General features: G+C 36.7%; 1 protein-coding gene across 3 annotated transcripts in view; it reads right to left on the reverse strand.

The window, feature by feature from the left end:
- The window catches only part of cdhr1a (cadherin-related family member 1a), a 92,051-nt gene that overhangs the window by 62,189 nt on the left and 5,766 nt on the right, over positions 1 to 24,096 (reverse strand). For all 3 annotated transcript variants that reach the window (XM_051923909.1, XM_028795485.2, XM_051923910.1), the window contains exons 3-4: positions 22,118 to 22,263; positions 20,934 to 20,984 (exon numbers count right to left, since the gene is read on the reverse strand). In XM_051923909.1, coding sequence (XP_051779869.1) covers positions 20,934 to 20,984; positions 22,118 to 22,263 — 197 coding nt within the window. The remainder of the gene's footprint in view (positions 1 to 20,933; positions 20,985 to 22,117; positions 22,264 to 24,096) is intronic.

Consider the following 24,096-nt stretch of genomic DNA (forward strand, 5'->3'; position numbering starts at 1 on the left):
ATGACACCCAATAACTGTAAAAATAAAAGTCATGCAAACCCTGTGATCCAAGCCCAAATTTAATTTTGTCCTTCAAATAAAAGCAAAAAGCGATAAGGCATTAGCTAAATTAGTAATAATAACTACCAATAAAATTAACAATTGAGTTTAATTTTGGAGCTAATTGCTCTTTTTGTATGTCAGTGTTGCTTGTCTGGTTCTTTTCCACAGTTCAGCTAATATCTAACTAGTATGTAAGAGAGCCACGTCTGCGTTGATGAAATTTACACATGTATCCCCTATGCAACAACAATCAGAGCACTTTATATGTTGACTAACATTAACAGCCTTTAACAACATGCATACGTCCTGAGGCTTATATGGTGGTAATAAATAATCCACAACCATGTGTCAGCTATGCACTGTAACATCAGATAATATCTGTTAAATAATCGATATCAAAACTATTATATATAATGTTATTGCTGCTCCTTTGTTACTCCAGTAAGCCACTAGTTTTACTGTAGTGGTAACTGGTGCAATGTTAACTAGTTTACTGGAAGTTGGACAAATTCGGATTTCTAAAATGCACCCTCATGTGCAGCACAAGGTGCTTCTTCGTGCTTTTTTCTTTTCTGTGCTCCTGATTGGTGTTGACTTGAAGCCACCACTCTACTCATTAACGGAAAATTATCACAACAGGTAACTGTCAACAACATTAATTTAATGATTCATAAAACAAAAATAACAGAATTAGACACTCCCTTCCCCTATCAGTCCATCAATCGTGAGCCCCACACGCAATGTGTGATATTTGTGTTGGAAGAGGCAGCTCAGCCAACTCATCTACTAACATTTGAGGCATAATTCACATAACAGCTCACATCTGTGATTGGAGAAAAACAGGTTTCAAAGTAGATTCACTCAGACGAGAACAGTCATACTCCACACAAAAGAACATTGTCATGGTTATACTGTGAATTCAATTTATTTATTCTGAATTTTCAAGTTATTCACACTGAAAATTCATTTATTCATACTGAATATTTTTTTTCCACATTTGGTTTTTTGTTAAGTTTAATTGTACTTTTTTGTATGTGTTTTTGTGTCACTCTTTTTCATTACATACAGTGTGTGGCAATTGATTATGTTTTAACACCATCTTATTCATCAGTATTTTACACAAAAGTAATTGATTACCATTTCTATAAAAACATTTAAAGAATTATGTATTTTTCTACTTTGGGTATTTATTAATTGTTTCCTCAACATTGATTTATTTATTTGCCCAATATGAGAAAGCTCATTTGATCAGTTGACCCCTGCCTGTCTTTTTTCTGACATGTTTGTGCTCAGACTTCTCCGATGAAAAAAGTAAACTACCAGCAAGATGCTGTTTTTGATAAAAAGACATTCTCATTAGCCACACAGTTCACTTGACAATCAAATACTTCCTACTGATACCTAGAGTATCATAAGTTATGATTCTTCAGTCTGAGGACTGGCTGCATTCAAGGTCACAAAGTGAATCAGCAGTGAGGATGGATGAGGCAATTTTATGGTTTACAGTGTAACACCTTAGTCATTAAGCTACAGCACCTGCTATACATATTCTGAACGGATTTCAAAATTCAATAGTGCAATAGCAAAATGTCTCATAGTAGAAAATGTCAGACATACTAAATTGCAACAGTAGAATACATTACTTGAATGACAAATTAGCATTTGCCAAGTGCAGAAGGATGTGATCAGATCCAGTTGCTTACAAAAAACATCCAGTGGATCTGTATTGTCTTAAAACTATACCATATGAATGTTCAAACCCGCAATATTGAAGTATGAATTAAACAATATATTAAAAGAGGAAATTGGACTGCAAATACAAGTCAAAATCTGAACTGTGTGAGCTAATACAAACTGAACAACCCAACACTCTGGACCACCAGAACTTTAAACTTTTGAAGCTATTCTCAAACAAAATCTTCTGTTCCTTTTAAATGACTACTATAGATTTTTTTTTTTTTTTAAATATTTATTTTATTAATTTTCATTGTAATCATTACATACAAACAGATCAATTTATAACCCAACAAATTTGAAAACAAATCAAACCCCACCCCTGAGAAGGAGAGCTTAGCTAAAGGAAAATTTCTTTAAGCTTTTTAATAAGGCAACATTAGACAAAAGAAGGGGAGAAGTAAATATCTATATAAATAAGAGATGGAGAAGGGAAATGACTACTATAGATTGATATTAACTTCTGTATTTTTACTAACTTGAACCTTGTATGCTAGATCATTCTTTCAGAATCCTAAAAAACATTGTTACAAATTATTTTTGGAATTTATTATCTCGGGTAATGAGCATCAGAGTGGGCAAACAGCCTAAGAAAGAACAACACTTATTGACTATTCTTTTAACTATTATTAATTCCACGTGAAGTGAGGCCTTTAAATTTTTAATATATGGTGTGCAATGGTAGAAGAACAGAGAAGGGAACAACAAAAGAAAGAAGAACACACCCAGACAAGACATTTGAATTCCCAAAGAAATTGGCAAGACTTCTGAAGACTGAACAATATTTGAAGCAACTCTGCACTTACTCTTAAAAAGACTCATCTTCCATCGCCCAAGTTTTCAAATTAAATATTTTTTAACAAGTCTCCTTTTTGAATAAATTTCCAAACCTTTTAGGACTTTTTTAAAACATATTTGATACTTTTGCTACCATTGTGTTTAACTGTATTTTTATTAATTTTGTTTTCTCATAATATTGATTTTATACTGTTGGTTTTGGTGAAGGTATTTTGTTCAGAGCCTCTGGTGTGGGTGATTGCCATATTCCCACATAGGTTAGCAGCTGAGAAGAGACATCTGTAATAAAAAGCAGCACAGAGAACAAGCACCTGCTTTGGTGATTGGCGCAAGTGTAGCTTATGTCTAAAGACAACTGCTTGGTCATTGCTTGAAGTAGCTATGTGCAGATAAGGTTGTACACGTAGGGTGCTATAAAGTAGGAATTTTCATGATAATGTATTTAAAGTATAGTGATAGGGGCACCTGGTGTAGATGTTTTCCATATTCCCAAAAGGGATGGCTGCTGGGGTGGATGTCTCCAATAAATAGTGAGCAGACACATGCTTTGATAATTGGAACATGTGTAGCATAACCAATTGATCTTCTTGTACTGAGCTAGTAAATATTTTTGCTTGAACAAGCTGACCACGTTCAGATAAGATTGTACCCATGGGATGCTATAAAATAGATATACCTAACACTCATGCAAACAGCATAGTTAACAGTAACTATAGTGGCGGTGTACCAAAATAGCAAACATAGGAATTTCCAATAAATATATTCAAGGTTCAGTGATAGGAGCATCTGGTGTGGGTTATTGCCATACTGTATTTCCATAGGGGTTAGCAGCTGAGTGGGGATGCCTTCAATAAAAAGTAACGTGGTGAGCGGGCACCTGTATTAGTGATGTGCACAGGTGTTCCTTAACCATTTGGTCTGCTAATGCTGAGCTAGTAAGTATCCTTGCTTAAAGAAGCTATTCACAATACAAATAAGGCTGCACATTTGGGGCACTGTAAATCTGCTATATTAAAGTAAGTCTCCTCTCACTGAATCCTTTACATCTCTCACAGAATATACTCAGGTGGGATATTCTCAACTGCCCCATATTCCTGTATTATAATGGTTAAACCTGCCATAAGGAGTAAGCCTAAGAACTATGTACAACAGTCACATTCATTCAGGTCACTAATCAAACTCCAAATACACTGATGAGTGTTGATGGGTTGAGAAACTCAATTGGTTTATGAGAGGATGCGCCCAGCACTTCTCCATGACAAACCACAAAAAAGTCCTGCAGTACTGCTGCCAGTGGTCAATTCCAAATGATCATTTCTTCAGTTGTAGGTAACATCATCCCACATTAACCAGTCATTTTATGAATAAAAATTTTTATTACTGGAGGAACTGGACCCAACACCAAGATGGTTAGGGAAAAGTATTGAACCTCCTAGGCATCATATGTATCACCTACAGGACGCACTTTCCTAATATGATGTCAATTTAGAATGGCCAGTAAATCTAATACCCACATTTAAGGGATGTGAGAACTAACAAATGTTGGCGTTCCTGCAGACAAAAATATGGAAGCACAAGGAAAACATGAAAATTTGACATAGGCAGTAACATACTGAAGCTATGTTGCAGCGTTGGTAACCACTTCTCCTCTGTACTAACCCCTTTTACAATAAATATTAAAGTTTATGATAGGAAATGTATATCTTTTAATGTTTTCAATAAACAGTTGGGAATATTCTATCAGGCTGTAGTGGCTACCATGCACTGTGGGTGGTTGGGAGAGTAACAGCAACACAGAGGAGGCCAGGTGCCAGGATAAACTGATGAGAGGATGATGGCAGAATTAGAAGACACTATGACTAATTCCATGATATCCAGCAACCTCGAGGGAATCCCGTGAGCCCTCAGGATGTCCCACAGTACAGCTCGATCACTGTACAAAAATCGACAAAGACCGCAAAGAAATTCTGCTGATATTCGCGTTTGTGCTCCATGAGAGCCCTCAGTGCCAGGATGCAGTTGATGGTAGACTTCTTAGGCATGAAAACCAGACTGTTCTGGTTGCTAGTAGGTGAGCAAGTGATCACGGATCCTATTGAAGACGACCCTAGCAAGCACCTTACCCGGCACCGAGAGCAGTGTTATCCCCCTGTAGTTGCTGCAATCCAGGCGATCACCCTTCCCTTTCCAGATAGGGACAACAAGTTCCATTTTCCAGTCAGTTGGAACTGGTACTGTGAGTGCTGTGCAGAGTGGAGGCAGAACCTCTGTGTTTTTCCCAGTTGATTCTGGGTTCGTCAGGGGCGTGTTCTTGATCCTGCTCTGTTCAATGCTTGTATGGACTGGGTGTTGGGAAAGGTCATGGGGTCCGGTAGTTGTGGGGCATCTGTTGGTGAGGAAAGATTCACGGATCTTGACTTTGCTGACGATGCTGTGATCTTCGCGGAGTCAATGGAAGCTTTGATTGGGGCACACGAGAGACTGAGCGAGGAGTCTGAGTGTCTGGGCTTGCGAGTGTCCTGGATAAAAACCAAGATCCAGGCCTTTAATGACCTCTTGGGCACAGCCATCAGCAGTGTGTCTGTCTACAGAGAGAGTGTCGACCTTTGTCGAAAGGTTTACTTACCTTGGCATTGACATTCATGTCTCTGGTGACTCTTCCTATGAAGTCAGTAGATGGATTGGGAGAGCATGGGGGGGGGGGGGGGGGGTTCATGAGGTTGCTGGCAAGTGGTGTGTGGCGCTCCCGATATCTATGCAAATAGACGAAGGTCCAAGTCTTTAGAGTCCTGGTGCTTCCTGTCTTGCTATAAGGTTGCGAGACATGGATGCTATCCAGTGACCTGAGATGAAGACTGGACTCCTTTGGTACTGTGTCTCTCTGGAAAATCCTTGGGAACCATTGGTTTGACTTTGTGTCGAATGAGCGGTTGCTCATGGAGTCCCGAATGAGGCACATTACCTGCATTGTGAGGGACCGTCATTTACGGCACTATGGCCATGTGGCGTGTTTCCCCGAAGGTGATCCAGCTCATAAAATGCTCATTGTTGGGGACCCAAGTGGCTGGACCAAGCCAAGGGGTCACCCACGTAACACCTGGCTGCGGCAGATAGAGGGTCATTTCTGGAGGGTGGGACTGGACCACGTGTCTGCCTGGGGGATTACCAACCGGGATACCGAGTTGTTTCATTGTGTAGTGAGTGTGGCAACACACTGTACCAGTGCATGCTCCCCAACTTGACTTGACTTGATGACTGATTCTGCTCATCCTTTCCATGACATGTTGTCGTGGGGCAACTTCAGTCATAGACTCTTTCCACCACAGTATAGTAGCAATTGTTACTGGGACTGTTTTTGCCCACAGAAATCAGACTTTATAATGCCACCTTCCATCGTACCCATCAATACCCTTGTCAGTTATTTAACAGACATGCTGACATTGGAATAAGTCTTCTTTAAGAACACTATACACCACATTTATTAAATCACTAAAATTTGGGCACCCTTGCTTAAAATGTCTGTTCCCATGAATAGTTAAGTGAGCAGAAGATGAACTGATCACGAAAAGGTCAGTATTTTGTAATATAACCTTTTGGCACGTATCACAGCTTGTAAACGCTTTTTACAGCCAGCTAAAGATCTTTCAGTTATTACTTGGAGTATTATTGCCCATTCATCCTTGCATAAAGCTACTAATTCTGCAAGGTTCTTGGGTTGTGTTGCATGCACTGCTCTTTTGAGATCTATCCACAGATTTTCAATGATGTTTAGGTTGGGGGACTGTGAAGGTTGTGGCAAAACCATCAGCTTGCACCTCCTGATGTATTCCATTGTAGATTTTGAGGTGTATTTTGGATCATTATCTTGTTGTAGGGCCCATCATCTTTTTAACTTCAACTTTTTTACTGATGGTGTAAGATTTGCTTCCAGAATTTGATGGTATTTATTTGAATCCATTCTTCCCACTACCAATGACTTGTTCACTGTGCTACTAGCTGCAACACAAGCCCAAAGCCTGATTGATCCACCTTCCTGCTTAATAGTTGGAGACATGTTCTTTCCCTGGAATTCAACAGTCTTTTTTCTTGAAACATACCTTTGTACATTGTGGCCACAGAGTTCTATTTTGACCTCATCAGTCAGCAGAACTTGTTTCCAAAATACATCAGACTTGTTGAGATGTTCATTTACAAACTTCAGGTGCTGAATTCTGTGGCTAGGATGCAGGAAGGGTTTTCTTCTGCCTACTCTACCATGAAGGTCATATTTGTTCAGGTGTTACTGCACAGTAGAACAGTGCACCACCACTCCAGAGTCAACCTGATGGTCTTTTGCAGTCAACCGGGGTTTTTATTTGCTTTTCTAACAATCCGACGAGCAGTTCTTTCAGAAAGTTTTCTTGGTCTTCCAGACCTCAACTTGACCTCCACTCTTTCTGTTAACTGCCATTTCCTAATAAGATTACAAGTGGAGGAAACAGCTAATCTCGCATATAATTCTGAAAGGAAATGTGTCATCTATCACTTTATGACTTTTAGTGATCTTCTGCTCACTTAACTATTCACAGTAACAGACATATTAAGCAAGGGTGCCAAACTTTTTCATGCCACTGTATTACTCTTCAAGGATGAATTGTCAATGCATAAATAAATCAGGTGAGTAAGTTCATAGTGGTCTATTCACTGTATGAATACATTTGGGGCATGGAATCAATCTAATTCAGTTAGACATTCGCGTTCAATAGCATAATGATTTTCACTCTTCTTTTTAAAACTTTGCCATTACATCAGCAATTCGAAAGTTTTGCTGATTCTTAATTTTTTTTCCTTTTAATGGCTTAACAGTAATATCCTCTAAAAAAATAACACTTTATAATATTTAAAATCTAATATAAATTTGCATTTAATATTTACTTTATACAATCTATAATGCTCCGCAAACCTGTGTCAGATTAAGCAGGTCTGAGAAAATTAATATTTTAATTATATGGTACTTAACTAAAAGGAAGCCACCAGATAAGTATAGTGTCGTCTCTTTCCTTTTTGATTATTTCAAAATGATCTGCCCTGTTATCTAATATTTGTAATGAATTCAAGCTTTTGATATCTGAGTCCACCTGAGGACATGTCAGTGTATGAATGCACTACTGTAACCTGAACAGCTAACACTCAAGTGATGACAGTTAGATCGCATACACCCAATTTCACTTTTAACCATTTGACTAGGTGATGTTCTTTCTCATGTAACTTATAAAGAATTAAAATGGTTGTATTTAGAAGTAAGAATTATAAATGTAGTGAGCCAATTGGGCTTGAAATAAACTGCTCAGTGGCACATAAACATATGAGGATTCAATTAATATGCCAAATTTATTATGCTGACTCCATTGTTAACAGATCTTTGTATGAAAAGTGATAATTATCATAAGAGCTCAAAAACTGCAAACACCTAAGTGCCCAAATTTGAGGGTGATCTGTTAAAAACTGTAATTGAGCAATGGCACAACCTATTAATATGAATGGTGACACCACAATATGAGTCATGGTATTCTTGTTCAAATAGGAAGCACATAAAAAGAAACTATTTTTTTTGTCCGTAAAACTGGATGTTTTCATCATTTTCGAGCAGAGCGTGGTATGGTAGTCAGCACCGCTACCTGACATCTCCGGAAGACAAGGATTGAATACTGACTGTCCTGGCCACTTTTTCTAATTTGTATGCTCTCTCTGTGTCACCTGGGATTTTTTCTGGGTGCTCTTGTATTCTCACTTCCCAAAGATCTTTGCTTTTGATAAATTGAAGAATTCAAATGTACCCTATATGAGTTAGTTTTGTCATGTCATTTCTAATCTGCTTAATCCTGAACAGGGTCTTTGTGCTGGAGCCTATCCCACCTAGCATATCCATGTCAGAAACAAACCCTGGATAGGGCGCAAGACCACGCACTCTCACACACCAAACAAACACTAGGGCCAATTTAGCGACGCCAGTTTACCCAACCAGCATCAATTTGAACAGTGGGATAAAACCAGAGCACCTGGAGGAAACCCACATAGACATGGGGAGAACATGCAAACTCTACACAGGGATGACCCAAGACATGAACCCTGGTGTCCTTAATATGAGGCTATCGCACTACCATTGTGCCACCGTACAACCCTATATTAGTTGGTGTGCCCTGCAATTGACTGATGTCAGTCTAGAGTTGGCTGCTGCATTTGCTTTACGCTACCCAGACAGATTGTGGGTTTAGTAGGTTTGGAAATTGATAATTGGATTATTTATGCCACAATAAAAAGTGAATAAATAGTTTTTAGAGCGTGAGGTAAGGTACAGCATAGTATACTTTTGATTTTGCCACATTATACTGGGAAAGTTGAGCTTTCTTTTAATGTTTGAATTGGCTGTCTGATTTTGAACTGGCATAATTAATATACTGTAAAATTTCCAAATAATTATAAACAATACACCATTGACTGTCTACTCCATAGTGAATTTCATTGCTATTGCTCTTTGATAGCCACTAGTTTATTATTATTCTAAGTATTATCATTATTATATATATTTATTTGGCATAAGCATTTACCAAAGGCCATCTACAAGATAAAGTTACATTAGTATGCTATCCAATTTATTTTTAACAATAGTACCACAAGCAGGTTAGGTAACTTCCTCTGGGTCACATACAGTGAGCCTTGAAGTGAGAATTTATTATTTAAAGTTAAATGCATTTCCTTTGGCAAGAACTAAAAACTGCATATTTGGCAGTTCCTCCTAGCCAAATGAATGCTGAATGCTGTAGATTGTCAGATGAATGGTGGTGTGGTACTTAGCATTGCTGTCTTACAGCTCCTTATTCCGTCTTGTGCCCAGTTTAAGATAAATGTGTTCTTTTAGTGACTGTGAGGAATCAGAGTATTAGACACTGACAAAAGATATTAGTAATATTTTCCTGATGCTTAATGTTGGCACATAGAAATATGATTTGGAATGAAAATGATACTGCGGTGGGCTGGCGCCCTGCCCGGGGTTTGTTTCCTGCCTTGCGCCCTGTGTTGGCTGGGATTGACTCCAGCAGACCCCCGTGACCCTGTAGTTGGGATATAGCGGGTTGGATAATGGAGGGATGGATGAAAATGATATCCAAAATTATAAAAGAACTAATTTTCTACCTATTTTTTCACTGATAGGTGTAAAATAATTATAATCTTAAATGGTTGTCACTATTTCTCCTCCTTCCCCAAGTATTGTCCATATTATTATTACTATTATTCACTGTTCATTAATAAATGATAATAACATTTACCAAATAATGTTTATTTCACAAAGGACAAAGAGTGACACAGTAGATTTTCTTTAATCCAGTGTGGCCCATTGACTAAAGCACTGGAATTTAAAACACTGAGATGGTCTGTTTAGTCTTTAGCCTGATCTTTCTGTGCAGCTGTCCCGGTGAGGAAAGGTTTACATTTTTGAACTGCAGATTGTCTATATTACATTTGAATAATTTTGCTGAAACTACCAGGATGAACTGAAATTATAGGACTTTAATTACAGGCATTGCAAGCATCCTTTTTTATTGTACTAGTAATTTATGCATTTGATCCAGTCAGTTTCTTTTCCAATTAGTTTATGACATGGGAATGGGTAATTAGTATAGATACCACATAATCTGTTATAATTAATTTATATTGTGGGAATGGATGGACGCTAAGGCTAAGAATTACAGAATTAGTTTACAGCTTTGAGAAAGGAAGGAGTGCGGAGGTACTTAAAAGATCAAACATTTTGATCAGTCATTCATCATCAGGACAACATAGCCAACATATACAATGTCACATGTCCCATAACCCCATGTATGCATTTTAACATAAATAATTGCTTGTTTAATGGACCAGGAAGAAAAAGAAAATTGCAATATAAGGGATACATAAGAAGCAACCTCAGAGATCAACAGACATGAGACCATCTGATTTGGACATCAGAAAATGTAATTTATGAATAGCACTGACCACTAAACCAAAAGCCACCCAGGACAACATCCATCCTTTGACACTTCTGATTTTCATGTTTTTCAAGTTTTTCTAAGACTTTATATATCCAGACTTTGTTATCTATTTTATTTTCATCTGTTTGGGATTTTTATACATTAATAAATACCATGTTGCTTTTATATTTTCTAGATTTTGCCTTATATCTAAAGTGATTGAAATAATAAAAGGGTATCAAGTGTGAGTCAGATTGTTCACAGGATTGATCAAGACTATTGAAATCGCTCTTCAATAATTACCATAAACTAAGTGAGACATAGTTTGATTAATAAGTAGCAATAACTAAATGTGCTGCACTTTTATGTGTTACAACAACTACCACATGTTTTTTAGGGTGTGTCATAGTGAATCCCTATACAGATAATCTGATGCAGAATATTGTAGAGTGTCTGGCAATTGGAACCACTAGAGACTTTGTCTGGCTAGGATCTCTATATGTACCTATATGTAGCTGTGTTCCATAGGCAATATTGTGGAGTAAGTGGTAATCGGCACCACTCGAGACTAGATGAATCCAACAAATGTTCCTCACAAACTTCACGATAGTACAGCCGCCTTGAAAAAGTCACATAACCAGTCAGTGTACTATAATTTTATAATTGTAAAACACCTTGATATAATGTTAAGTACCCATCTATAAAAGTAATGTTATAAAATGAAATGTGTTTACTTGTTTGTTAATACTACCGATCCATTTTTCTAGGATAGTTACACTAGTATTGTTATTTTCTGCTTCTGAATCCAGGAATAGCCACAATTGGACTGATGTTTTTTTTAATTAGTTTATTAAATTGAGGAGACTTACATGTGTCAGTACACAATGGTTTGTACAGAACATGTTAATTACTGTGTTAAACTATGTAAATATTAATGGCACAATACTCCCAATAAGTGTTAAAGAGAGCCTCGTCTCAGCTGTAGCAAGTTCAAGGCAGGGGCAAACCTTGTATGTGGCACCAGCAAGGCCCATACTCACTCATTAATTGTGGCAATCAACTAACTGGGCAAACTGCAGGTGTTGGTCTTCTGCTGTCCTACCAGAGTTGTTCTCTGTAGCTTCTATTCAACCTTTCCTACACATCTAGAATGTTGTAGCCAGGCTAGAATTTTCTCCTCCATACGCAACTCAGACAGAAGCTACAATTCAGATCTTGTCTTCTTATCTTTGGTGCCCTACATAGTTCTGATCCTCATTAATATCTCTTTGCATGTTTGCCTGTAAAGCTTATATTCTGCATTGGTCTGCCTCCTTACTTACTCTCTACTGACACTTTTAAAATGATTGCTTATCCTTACTTTGTATTCACAAGTTTTAATTGACCTTCTCCTGACTGCCATAATTGATTGGAACTGCTAAAGCTTTTTGACATTTGGCACTACTTTGGATTTCTGGAACCTTTTTATAAGTCTATCTGCCCTCAATTGTGTTGCTATTTATAGTGTCATGGTGTTGAACACGAGAACCTAATACAGTGCAGTGATTTTTCCACCTCTGCAGTTAACAATGATATTTTTTATCTTGGCTTCAGATCTTCTTCTTCAGCTCAACTAGTTAGAATGCTTGTGTGTTTAGTTCCTCTGAGGCTGTGAGTGTAAGACAGGGGCTCAATCAGTGGTGGGGAATAAGGTGCTGAGGGTCAACTAAATCGTGTTTTCTTTCCTATTGAGGTTTTTCTGCTATGTGCAATAGTTCATTTACTGCTCTACTTTAATGCTATACTGACTGTGCAATCTTACAGAGAACTCAAACTTATTATTGTGGCTTGATTTAAGTGAGCCACCTTAGGTGAAATCATGTCACACAGCAATAAATAATATTAACACTAAGTAAATAAAATGTAAAGAATTACAACAATGTAAAATAAAATTAAGATGATTGAGGCTGAGCTACTGCAGATTTTGAATGCAGAAAGTAGTGACTGAAAGTGCAGGTTCTTCTCTGGACCTCAGAAAGCCTCAGGAAAACAAAAAATGTTTTTCTTTTTATTTTCTTCAGTATTTAAAAGGAATTTGTTTTGCAAGACAAATCCATCTATTCTTCCAATATCATTTGTCCAAACATCCAGATAAGCAATTACTGACGTAGAAGGATAGATGGACAAGTTTTTACTTATTATATAGGCATCAGATTTTAGTCTTCTTGCAAGCTAGCAAACATAACCTAGCCATCCAACCCAGAGAACAATGGGATGTTAATTGCTTAAATAACTCTGGAACCAGAGGTAGTCTTGCCTTTATTTTATTACATGGGAAAGTACAGAGAGATGATTGAAAGTGTGCTGTGAGATTTGTGTTCACATATTACCTCCCGTAGTATTTTGCGTTTGTTTCCTTTGCTTGTTAAATTATTTTTACTATGGTAATGCTTCTCTCTTTTTCTTTTCTCCTTTAACTACTAAAACGCAAGTGTGATTTTCTACAGTAATCTCCTCAAGTTTACTAGTCTGTAGTCAACCTTCCAAATTGGCAGTTTCAAAATTGAAAAAAGAAAAAACTGAATAACTGCCATTTTAAAAATAGCTGGACTAAATACGTTTTACTTTTTTAATTTCTTTATTGATATCCAGCAAGTTTGTGTTGGTTTGGACATGTGCGGAGAGATGCTGGGTATCTTGGGAGAAGGATGCTAAGGATAGAGCAGCCAGGTAAGAGGAAAAGAGGAAGGCCTAAGAGAAGGTTTATGGATGTGGTGAGAGAGGACATGAAGGTGATGGGTGTAACAGAGCAAGATGCAGAGGACAGAAAGATATGGAACAAGATTATCCGCTGTGGCAACCCTTAACGGAGCAGCTGAAAGAAGAAGAAGAAGTGATAAACTTACTATGCAGTGAGTAAGTGGTAGCTAAAATTGTAAATGAATGAAATATGAAGAAGCACCAAAAAAAAAAAAAATTAAATTAAATAAAATAAGCAAGTATTGAATGAGTTCTGAAACTAATACATTCGCATGTTTTACTTATGTGCAAGACCTTTGTTGATTTTTGATCACTAAATTCTACAGATGCACTGTGTACCAGTATTCACATTATCTATTCACAGCTGTGCAAAAACAATAAAAGCTTTGTATAAACTTCATTGGTCAGAATACATAGAGAGTGTATGGACTACATTTGCTTGTAAAAACAGTTTTACCAATAAAATGCCACAATAACTATAACACAATAATAACACAATGAAATTAAAAAGGAACAAAAACGTCCTCCAGCAATAGGGGAATTAATAAAAATTGTGGCATAATATAACTACAGCCTCACATCGGCAATTCCAGCCTTGCATGAATCATTTCTGTGAACGGTATGGAGAGAAGGTCTGCAATTCCAATAATACACAGCATCAGCACTCCATTTTCCAGCAAATTCTTTATCAACGAATGACCAGTCATCTTTAAAACAAGACCAAAAAGAGAATAAATTTTGCTGAGCTACAATACTTTTCCTTCATCACAGGGTTTGTTCATAAAAGACTTCTTGAAATAAAATTTCAGCTTTAAGTGGATCATTGATGTTTCAGGTTAATTATTTCAAAAAAGACAAAAGTATTTCAAAAAAGCATCATGTAACAAATGCGTAAAGCTACTAAACACTCTGTGGAGCTGGTTTAATTCACTGCAAAAGATATAATGTTTTATTTAAAATAAATTAAATGAAAATGTGGCAAAACTAAACATATGATGCAAGGAGAAACACAGAAGCTGGATACAAGCACTTAAATCCATGAATCATTGTAAATTAAAATCAACAGCTTGAAGATAAAGACTGCTACTCAGCAAACGTTTGGTGAACTGAATGTGGAAATGTTCTCCAAGTGGCAGCAAACGCAATTGCACGGTGGAAATTGAGAAAGGTGCCATGAAAATAATCAAAACAATAGTTATGGACAGGCGTAGGGTCACCTGCCAAAAAGATTAAACATGAAATGGTCAGAAAAAGTTGAAAACACAGACCAATAATGATGTTCCATAAGAAAGGCAAAGCTCCAAACCAAAGTTTTGTACGTAACTAAATCTAGTACTTGTGAAGTTTGTACTTTGTGTATTAGATTGAATGTGAAAGCCTGGATGCAGAGTGCTGTGTGTCGTCATCTTCTATAATGATGGCGCGATGATGTTAAACACAGCAGCTACTTAATGTCAAGTGCCACATCCAGATGACTTGCAAAGGCTATCATTATCATAAACAATATGGCCACTGCCATTAAAATGGTAGCACCCATGAGAAAACCTGAAACAAAATAGTCAGTGAAATTTATCAGTAATGTAAGTAAGTAATGACTGTGCCATGCAGCTTGATGTTAAAAATGCTTGTGACCTAGAATACCAATTAAAACACAGTGAATGTTTATGGACATTTATATTGAAGACACTTACAATCCCACATAAGCATTGACCTCATTGAGACAGCGTTACCTATGTCTACCCTCTATCAAAAGCTTGCATGATTATTTTACTACATCTGATGACATCAGAAAAGTATTCAAGCTAACTATGATTTACTGACTTATTACCTGCCTACATTTTAGTAAAATCTCAGCATTATGAAATTGACAATATTCATGAGGGTTTTACAAGACCAAAACAAATGCTTTGCACTGTATTACCAACATATAATTTACTGGCTCAGCTTTGAAAACAGCACCTTCACTGGCATAAGGATGGTTGTTTTAAACAACATGTTATTACTGATGGGACCAATTTATATCCCCCAAGATTACAGCCATTAAGGAGATATACACTAGTTACCCATGGAGAGGCGGTGTACATATCCCGACACTGAGTGCAAGACAGGGAGAAACCCTGATTTGGATGACAGTCAAGTGCAGGGTACACGCAATCACAGAGCCATACTAACTGAAAGCAGGTCAATATAAATTAATTTAATATATGTAAAATATAAAAAGAAATAAATTATCAACTGTTTGCTTTATTTTCGGTATCAAGTATACTCTGAAACATAGAAGCAAGTGTGTGCATTTTCTTCTTGGCCAAGCAAAACTCTCAATCCTCAAAACCAGGAGAAACAAGGAGAAAAACTCAATGACAACTGATGTGTTCCTAATGTTCAAATTACTGGTGAAAAGCAGAGTGAAACTGGAATTCACTTACCGCAACCTTATTGGAGATACGCAGACCTTCTGTGATTTATGGGGGCTTGGGAGGTTTTGTGTTCTGTTGAGATGGGAAAGTTGGTGACTGGGTGGTGACTTATTTCAGTGTTAATATTCATACATTGGATGGCTGAATGCGCAGAATAGAAGGTGTAGTGGTAGTGGGAATACAATGCTGTGTGTATAATAGTGATTTATTTTCAGATTAGTACTGGGGAGTAGTGGTGTAGTAAGCTGATCATGAATTGTTTATTTATTATGGACAATTACTTAAATTTATGTGTGGTGTAGGAGGCATGTACAGAGGGAGTAGTGGTATAATATACTAATTATAAATTGGTTTTTTATTATGGACAATTATATAACTTTATGTGGGGGTTAGGAGGCGTGTACGGGGCAGTAGTAGTGGAGTAATGTCATAATTATTAACTTTCTTGTGAAATTGTTACTTATTTATTAACTGCATAATACTGCTGTGTTCATGTTTTCTATTATTGTGCAAAATAAAGATTATTTTAAAATAAAAAAAATTTAATTATTCTTACAGTTATGTCTTTAAGATGTGTTATAAAATCAGAATTTATTAAAAAATACAAAATTCACATGCAGTCAACGTGCAAACTCAACACACACTGTGTCAGGGTCGAAATTTCAAACACTACTAGGCATTCGAAAGAAACCGTCAAAGTGGTAGTCAGCCTGAACAAGGTGACACCTGCGTTCTGCTAACTCCTAAAGGCTTAAGTGAGTTAATCTGGAATGACCAGTATGGTACATCATTCAAAAAGGTGAAACAGCTGATTATAAGTTGACCAGATCCTGCATTAAGTATTTTTGATTACAACAAGAAACTAAAATTCTAGGTAAATTACTGTACTTCATTTACAGTCTATAGTAAGTGCTACTTTTCTGCATGTAGGTAAGGCCAATAACTTCTCATTCATATGCTTCAAAAATAATGTCATGTTCTTGAGGACAGCAAATGCAGGCCCCTCTAAGTCTATCATGTGCAAACCGCTTGCAGTTGTGTCATGTAATCCACAGATGATTTGGTTCAGAGATTTGCTCTTATCTTCATTCACTAACTGAGTGAAATATTTCAGGTTCTGTCACCTTGTCATACAAAACATGCACCTCAAGTCAATTTTGACCAAAGTGCTGTATAGTTACCATAAAAACTACAATAAATATATAGTGTAACAGAGGCGCTATATAGGCACCTGACCCAACACAGATGGACACAGAGGCACGTATGAAACACAAAGACTTTTATTTTTCTTCACCCGTGGGCGCACGTCTTCCCCGTGACCCAATACACAGTCCTAAAGCACTATTCCACAACACAACACAACAATCCTTTCTCCTCTCCCACCACTACTCCTCAAGCTTAGTCCTCCTCCTCCCAACTCTGGCCCCTGAGTGGTGGTGGCTAGCCCTTTTATAGCCCACCCGGAAGCGTTCCAGGTGCTTGACCACCTGGTCCTAATTGCACTTCCGGGTGGGGCCAAAGATTCGTCCAGCCGGGCTGCTGACTCCATGCAGCTCCCCCTAGCAGCCATCTGAGCCCCCAACCAGGCTGTGGAGGACTCCATCTCCCATGGAGCCATGCGACAGGTTGGGGAATCACCGTCCACCAGGAAGGCTGCCACCAAGCATTCAGGGGGAGGTATTGAGCTGCCCATGGTTGGTCCACCGTAACAGATGCAACAGGGGCGTCCCTGCCGGGTATGGGACCCGGCTGTCCGCTACAATAGATACAGTAAATAAAACCGCCTAAATATATAAATAGATTAAAAAAAACAATACTCTCAAGCAACTTTAAAAAGCTAAAGCAAAAAAATTTTCAGATTGGCTTTTAAAGTACCCAAAGTTATCTCTGACCTAACAAAAGGGCAGACTATTCCATAGTGTAAAGGCAGTTAATGCAAAGGCATGGTCTCCTCTGAGTTTAAGTGTACACCTCGGCGCAAGTAGTAACTTCTGGTGAGAACATAAGTGATCTCAAGGGAAAGTAAGGATGTAAGAGGTCAGTAAGATAAGAGGAGGCTAAAGCATTCAGAGACTTAAAAAAACATTACAATTTTAAACTCACTCCTTTACAGTATCAAACAGGAACCAAGTGAAGAGAAGCTAAAATTGGTGATGTGATTCTGTTTTCATATATCTGTTAGAAGCCTGGCCGCAGCATTCTGGACCAGCTAAAGACAAGCAAGGGATGACTGATTGACTCCAGTGTAGAATTAGTTGCAGGTCAAGAAGAGACAAAAGCATGAATTAGTTTTTGAAAATCAACAGCAAAGACTGCACCAATAGCTGATTTTTTTGTACAATGGTGACTAAGTTGGTATGGAATTCAGAGTGAAGAATATTATCAGCAAGACCTAACTGTTTAGCACTGATCTGAATTACAAGGTAAAACAAATAACCAACTCTGAACCATTTCACTGCAAATGTCCATTTAAGACAAGACCACCTAAGGTCTAAAACTAGAACATTCACTGTCTGAAAAGGAGCAGGGGTCAAAGGAACTCATCATTTTCTACATCTAGACAGTGTAAAGAAACAAATTAAGAGGCCTGGTAGATACTAGGATACACAGCACAGAATTTAAACTGCAAATAAAGACAGGATATGCTTAAGATATGTAACACGCTTTTGAAACATCATCAGAACGTCATTACAAATTGGTCCCCATATTACAAAGAACACATAGTCCAGAGGAGAGTAACCAGGTTGATTCCAGGATTTGGGGGGCTTGAGGTATGAGCCATGAGGAAAAATGGAAGGATTTGAACTTTATCAGTTTAAGCAAATAAAGGTTAAGTGGAGACAATAACATTTTATAAAACTATAAAGAGAAGCAGTAAGGAGGTTCATGGCCTGTATTTTAATGAATTACTCTACATGACACTTTCAAAACTTGGCTTAATTCCCTTTTTGAAGGAGGTAGGTGAATACTGATTGATGAGCTACAATAGACTGAACGGCCTGTTCTTGTAGCAACTGTTGTAATGTTCAACACATTGTGTAGCATGTCTTTCTTGATTATTTTCAAGAATGACAATCCACAGGGCACAAGAACTCAATAAATGATATGTAGAGCAAACTAAGGATGATGTAAATCAAATTTGTGTTGTGCATCTAGATGATTCATGACATGACAAGCTATTATAACATCCATTTCAGATTCTGAAGCACCACTTTCGTTAAATTTCATTCCAAATTATGGAATTTGTCGTGGTATAATGAAGTAACATTTCCCAGGATAGTCCCAGACAGTACCAGTACCACTAAAGCTGTTCTGGAATCTTCTGGTTGCACAATGCCCTGATTCAAATTTAAAACTGAGGTTTTATTTTGTCAATTATTTGTACATAAAAAACAGTTTAGACTTTTCAAGCTGTTGTGAATTGAAAAGTGTATACTACTGCCATAGATATGGTCATTTTAGAAAACCTACACAGATTCCAAAGCTTGAAAACATTTCAGTGAAAGACTTAGTCTCGTAGAGTAAAACACACATGAATTTCAAATCCCCAGTGCAGCTGTTCATGTGTGTCCAGCTGTGTCTAGTTCTATTAGGGGCAAACCAGCAACTTTAAGGAAAGGCATATGAATGGAAACAGAAGCCGTAACACCCAAACGGACAAATAGGCCCCATCAACCAAACCACAGCTACATAAAGAATAAGCCATTATTATCCATTAGAATGGCTACTGCAGACCATTAGTTAATATCCAGCTCTTTGACCCTCGTATCACATGCAAGCTACAAAATAACTGATGTACAGCAGAAATCCCTGCCACTTGCTCTACACAAAAGAAAATGAGTGTGATATATGAACTGGTGTGAGCTCTGACAGTGATAGACAAACCTCCTTATCTATTACAACATACACTTCAAAACATTCAAGTGAGCATGGAGAAAAAGTCAAGGCCAGATATATTCTGAATTTAGAGGTGTATTAAAGTGTAAGCGGATATCTGAACACTTAAAAGATGATTTTTTAAACATTTAATTCATATACATGATCCATTATCCATTATTTTTATAATATTATAAATTATCAGGTGATCTGAAGTCAAAGATAAGATTACATTTCTCAGAAAGTTCCAAAATGTGAATAAATCAATATTAAAAAAAAACATTGATTTGTCAGAACAGGCAAGAATATATTTTTTTCTTTTGAGTAAACCTTTTCCAGATTTTAAATTAGATATCTGATATTGTTGTTGCAGTAAATGTCAATTTCTATTTTGAGTGCTTGGTAGATGAGGATACAAACAAACTGAAGAAGGATTGAGGCACAGCAGACCTATTAAAGAGCTGCATTTTTTTATTGATTGTTGTGAAATAATTTTGTCCTTACGGTTTTTGCCATTTTTATACTTTTATTTAGTACACTTGTGTACAATATTTATTTCTTGAGTTTTATATAGTTCAAATTTCAGCATATACTCATATACTATGAAGAGTTGTATACTTCTTGTATAGTTGCATACTATACATAGTTGTACACTGTAAGAAAGCAAGCTAACACAATTTCAAATAAATTGAGTTTGAAAGGCCAATTTCCAATTTTATTATACAGTGGTTCTTTGTTTAACAATTGGTCTGTTGTTCCTCTAATTTTTATGCTTGCATTTGCATATAAAAACACCCAAAATCCAGAATGCGTTATTCACTAGTTTCTACCAAACTTATCAATTTAATTTAATTTTACTTGCATATTTCTTTGTAATGATATATAAATTACAAACTTACTGTTGACTGGGCATACTATATATATTAAGAAATACTATAAGTTACATTTTCTATCATACAGTATGTTTTAATTAGTATCTGCTGCTTCAAAACCAGTTTACACATTATTATTATAATCATAATAATAAACTAATTTCAAAAATGAAGAAATACAAATTAATTGTATAGTATTATATGATAAAACTGTGACAAAAATAAATATTATTTTAATTTTTTTACACTGGCTGGACTGGACAATGTGAGCAGCAAGTAGCTTCTTACTCTAAAATCTTATTAAAAAAGGACATTTTCATAGTCAAGCAATAATTTATCAAATACTTCTAAAGTACACCACACATGAATTTCAGTGTATTCTGTACACATAACAATACTCTTTTGAATAACAGTATTAATTATTTGAAGATCTTCCTCATAAGGAAGTATATATACAGTGCACATACCTTATTCTGGCCATCAGAAATACTAACAAGAACTTCAATTTCATCCTCCTCCTAAAAACAAATTTGAAAAATATATTTAAAAAACAATCTATAGAAATGATGCAAAATATATTAATCGATATAATTGTTTAATATCAAATATAAGATAATTACTACATATTATATGTAGACAAGTAAACTAGATTATGAATGTGATATTTTACCGCCAACTTAGTTTGGTCTAAGACCCTGCACCCATCTATTTTCAGCTCAGTACAATATTTCATAATTTTACAACTTTTTTTCAGCAGCATAAGGTGCAAGGTATGAACTGTCCTAAAATGGGATGCAAGTTTTACACACATCCCACACTTAACTACCACCAGTTGATCACACATGCATGACATTTTTGATGCAGAAGTAACCAGATAGATAGATAGATAGATAGATAGATAGATAGATAGATAGATAGATAGATAGATAGATAGATAGATAGATAGATAGATAGATAGATAGATAGATAGATAGATAGATAGATAGATAGATAGATAGATAGATAGATAGATAGATAGATAGATAGATAGATAGATAGATAGATACTTTATTAATCCCAAGGGGAAATTATAATAAGAAAAATACTACAGAAATCTCCACACAGACAGTGAGCAGGCAAGAAATCAACATAGGGCACTTGAACCATGACATAAATAGTAAAATGGAAAGAAATTATTTAATTGATCATCTAAGTAACAGTGAAGAACACCAAACTGTGCAGTTCTGAAAGTAAATGAGCAGATTTAAAAAGCAACATTACACATTTCATATGTCATTTAGTCATAAAGTAAAAGTCATAAACATCCATCCATCCATCCATTTTCCAACCCACTGAATCTGAACACAGGGTCACGGGGGTCTGCTGGAGCCAATCCCAGCCAACACAGGGCACGAACCAATCCCGGGCAGGGTGTCAACCCACCGCAGGAAAGTCATAAACAATTAAAATAAAATAATTTTCCTTTGGTCAATCTACACAGTTGAAAATTCTTGTATTAGTGAAATGTCACTGTTTTACAGTATATACTAGAGGATGCCACAGGATTAAAAATGAAAAAACAGCACCAGTGCCCACCACACTCAAACCCCTAATTGAATTAATATGGTTTGATGATATCAAGTTTTCTGAAAAGTAAACCAGATATATGTACCTCTCTGTCAAGTTCTCTTATTAAAGTTACATTTCCAGATTGAGGATCCACCTTAAAGTATTCCTTCTTTCCTGGTTCAAAAGATATACCAAATGTCACCAAATCACCTTCTGGATCAGTTCCATTCAATATATACACTTGAGTACCTGGGAAATAAGATACAGAACAATCATTAACAGTTACTGCTCTCCCTCCCTCTTTGTGTACTGCATATATAAATTTGTAAATGGATACACCTTATGTGTGCAAATATACTGTATCAAATAGATTTTTACTGCACCCTTTTAAGATGACATGGCTTTGGTCCCACATCACCCATGTCCCCACTCCTCTCCTCTTCAAACAATATCACTGTGTGTTGTAAGGTCCTTCACCCTGCAATGGGCTGGTGCCCCATCCAGAGTTTATTCCTGCATTGCTCACTGTGCTAGATGGAATAGGCTCCAGCACCTCTCACGACCCTGTTCATAATTAAGCAGTTTAGAAACTGACTGACTGACAGTAAGGTCCTTGGTTGGTTTATAGCTGTGCGGTCCTGGGTTTGAATCTTGGACCAGGCCCTATATGTATAAAGTATGAACATCTTCTTTTAGTCTACTTGGCTTTTTCCTCAGGTGCTACAGTTTTTCACAATGTGAATAAACCAACTATAAGTGAATATTCCCACACTTTTGGTGCCTGATCCACAGCTGGTTTCTGCTGTGTTCCAAATACTGCCAGGCTGGGCTCTGCTCTGTACCACCCTTAACTGTGTTAAGAGGCTTTGATGATAAATATACACTGTAGCTGGCAAACAATTTCTATATAAGGTTTACAAAATGAAGGGGGAAGTCACATTATAAACCTCCATAAGTGAAAGAGTAGCTCATTAACAATAACAGAACTCGTCTACATGCCACTGCTGGGAAACAAAACATGTTCCATTAAAACACAATAGTCTCTGACATAGCAGGCTGCTCTGGAAATTGAACCTACATCCTTGAAGAAGGCAACATTTTATAATGAACACCATTCCAAAGTGCTTTATAAATACATGTATATAGTTCATTTTGGATCTTAGGTAAGTTAACTGACTTACTCATGTTCACACAGTGAGTTGGAAGAGGGAGCAAAACTAACAACCTCATTATTTAAATGTTATTTTCTTATTTAACATGTTAAACCTTAGTAGTGGAGAGTTTGCAGAGGGTCAGAATATGAAATGCCCAATAGTGGGAATAACATGGTCCCAAGTCACATGGGAGTACAAAATTAACCTTGGAAGGGTGGTTTAAAACTGACCCTTGGTAGAGGTCCATGTGAGTCTATAAACAGAAGGAGAGCTGTATTGAAGGGTCACAGCAGGACAAAGAGGACAGTGTTAAGAGAGATTGAGACAGAGAAAACAGATGAGAAAGCAAATGTTTTGAAGTACTTTGGGGTGAACAAGTGTGTATACCAGTTTACCAGATAAGATTTTGTTCTTGTCTAACATTTTTGTGCTATGCATTCTCCCTAAATGATCCCTTTCATGTGTGTTTTATTTTATAATAAACAGCATCACTCTTTACCTAGATTCTCCAAGAAAGTTGCTTGAAATTAAACAGGGCAGAAGCTAGAAATACCTGCTATCATCCTTCTAGTAAGATCACAATGGAAGGACTTTACAGAGCTTATAATCTGCTGAAACAGTTCACAGCAGGCCCATTATCACACCTTCACTCTTAAAAATAAAAGTGCTTTGTTGGCACCTTACTAGGTTGTGTGGTTCCTCAGAATTATTGTTCCGCAAAGAACCATGTCATTCAGAGAAGGGTTCTTTACATTTCAAAATCGGTTCTTTTGGCTTTGAAAAAGTTCCTAACATGTGACAAAACAGAAATCTTTCATATTTAGTAAGCTACCAACCAATATATTACCAAGTCAAAAAAGTCCTTTTAAAATTAGAGATCCACTTGTATTTCACAAATTTGGTATCATCCATTTATACTTATTTATGG

This window comes from Erpetoichthys calabaricus, chromosome 2 (genome assembly GCF_900747795.2).
Source record: "Erpetoichthys calabaricus chromosome 2, fErpCal1.3, whole genome shotgun sequence".
Lineage (NCBI taxonomy): Eukaryota > Metazoa > Chordata > Cladistia > Polypteriformes > Polypteridae > Erpetoichthys > Erpetoichthys calabaricus.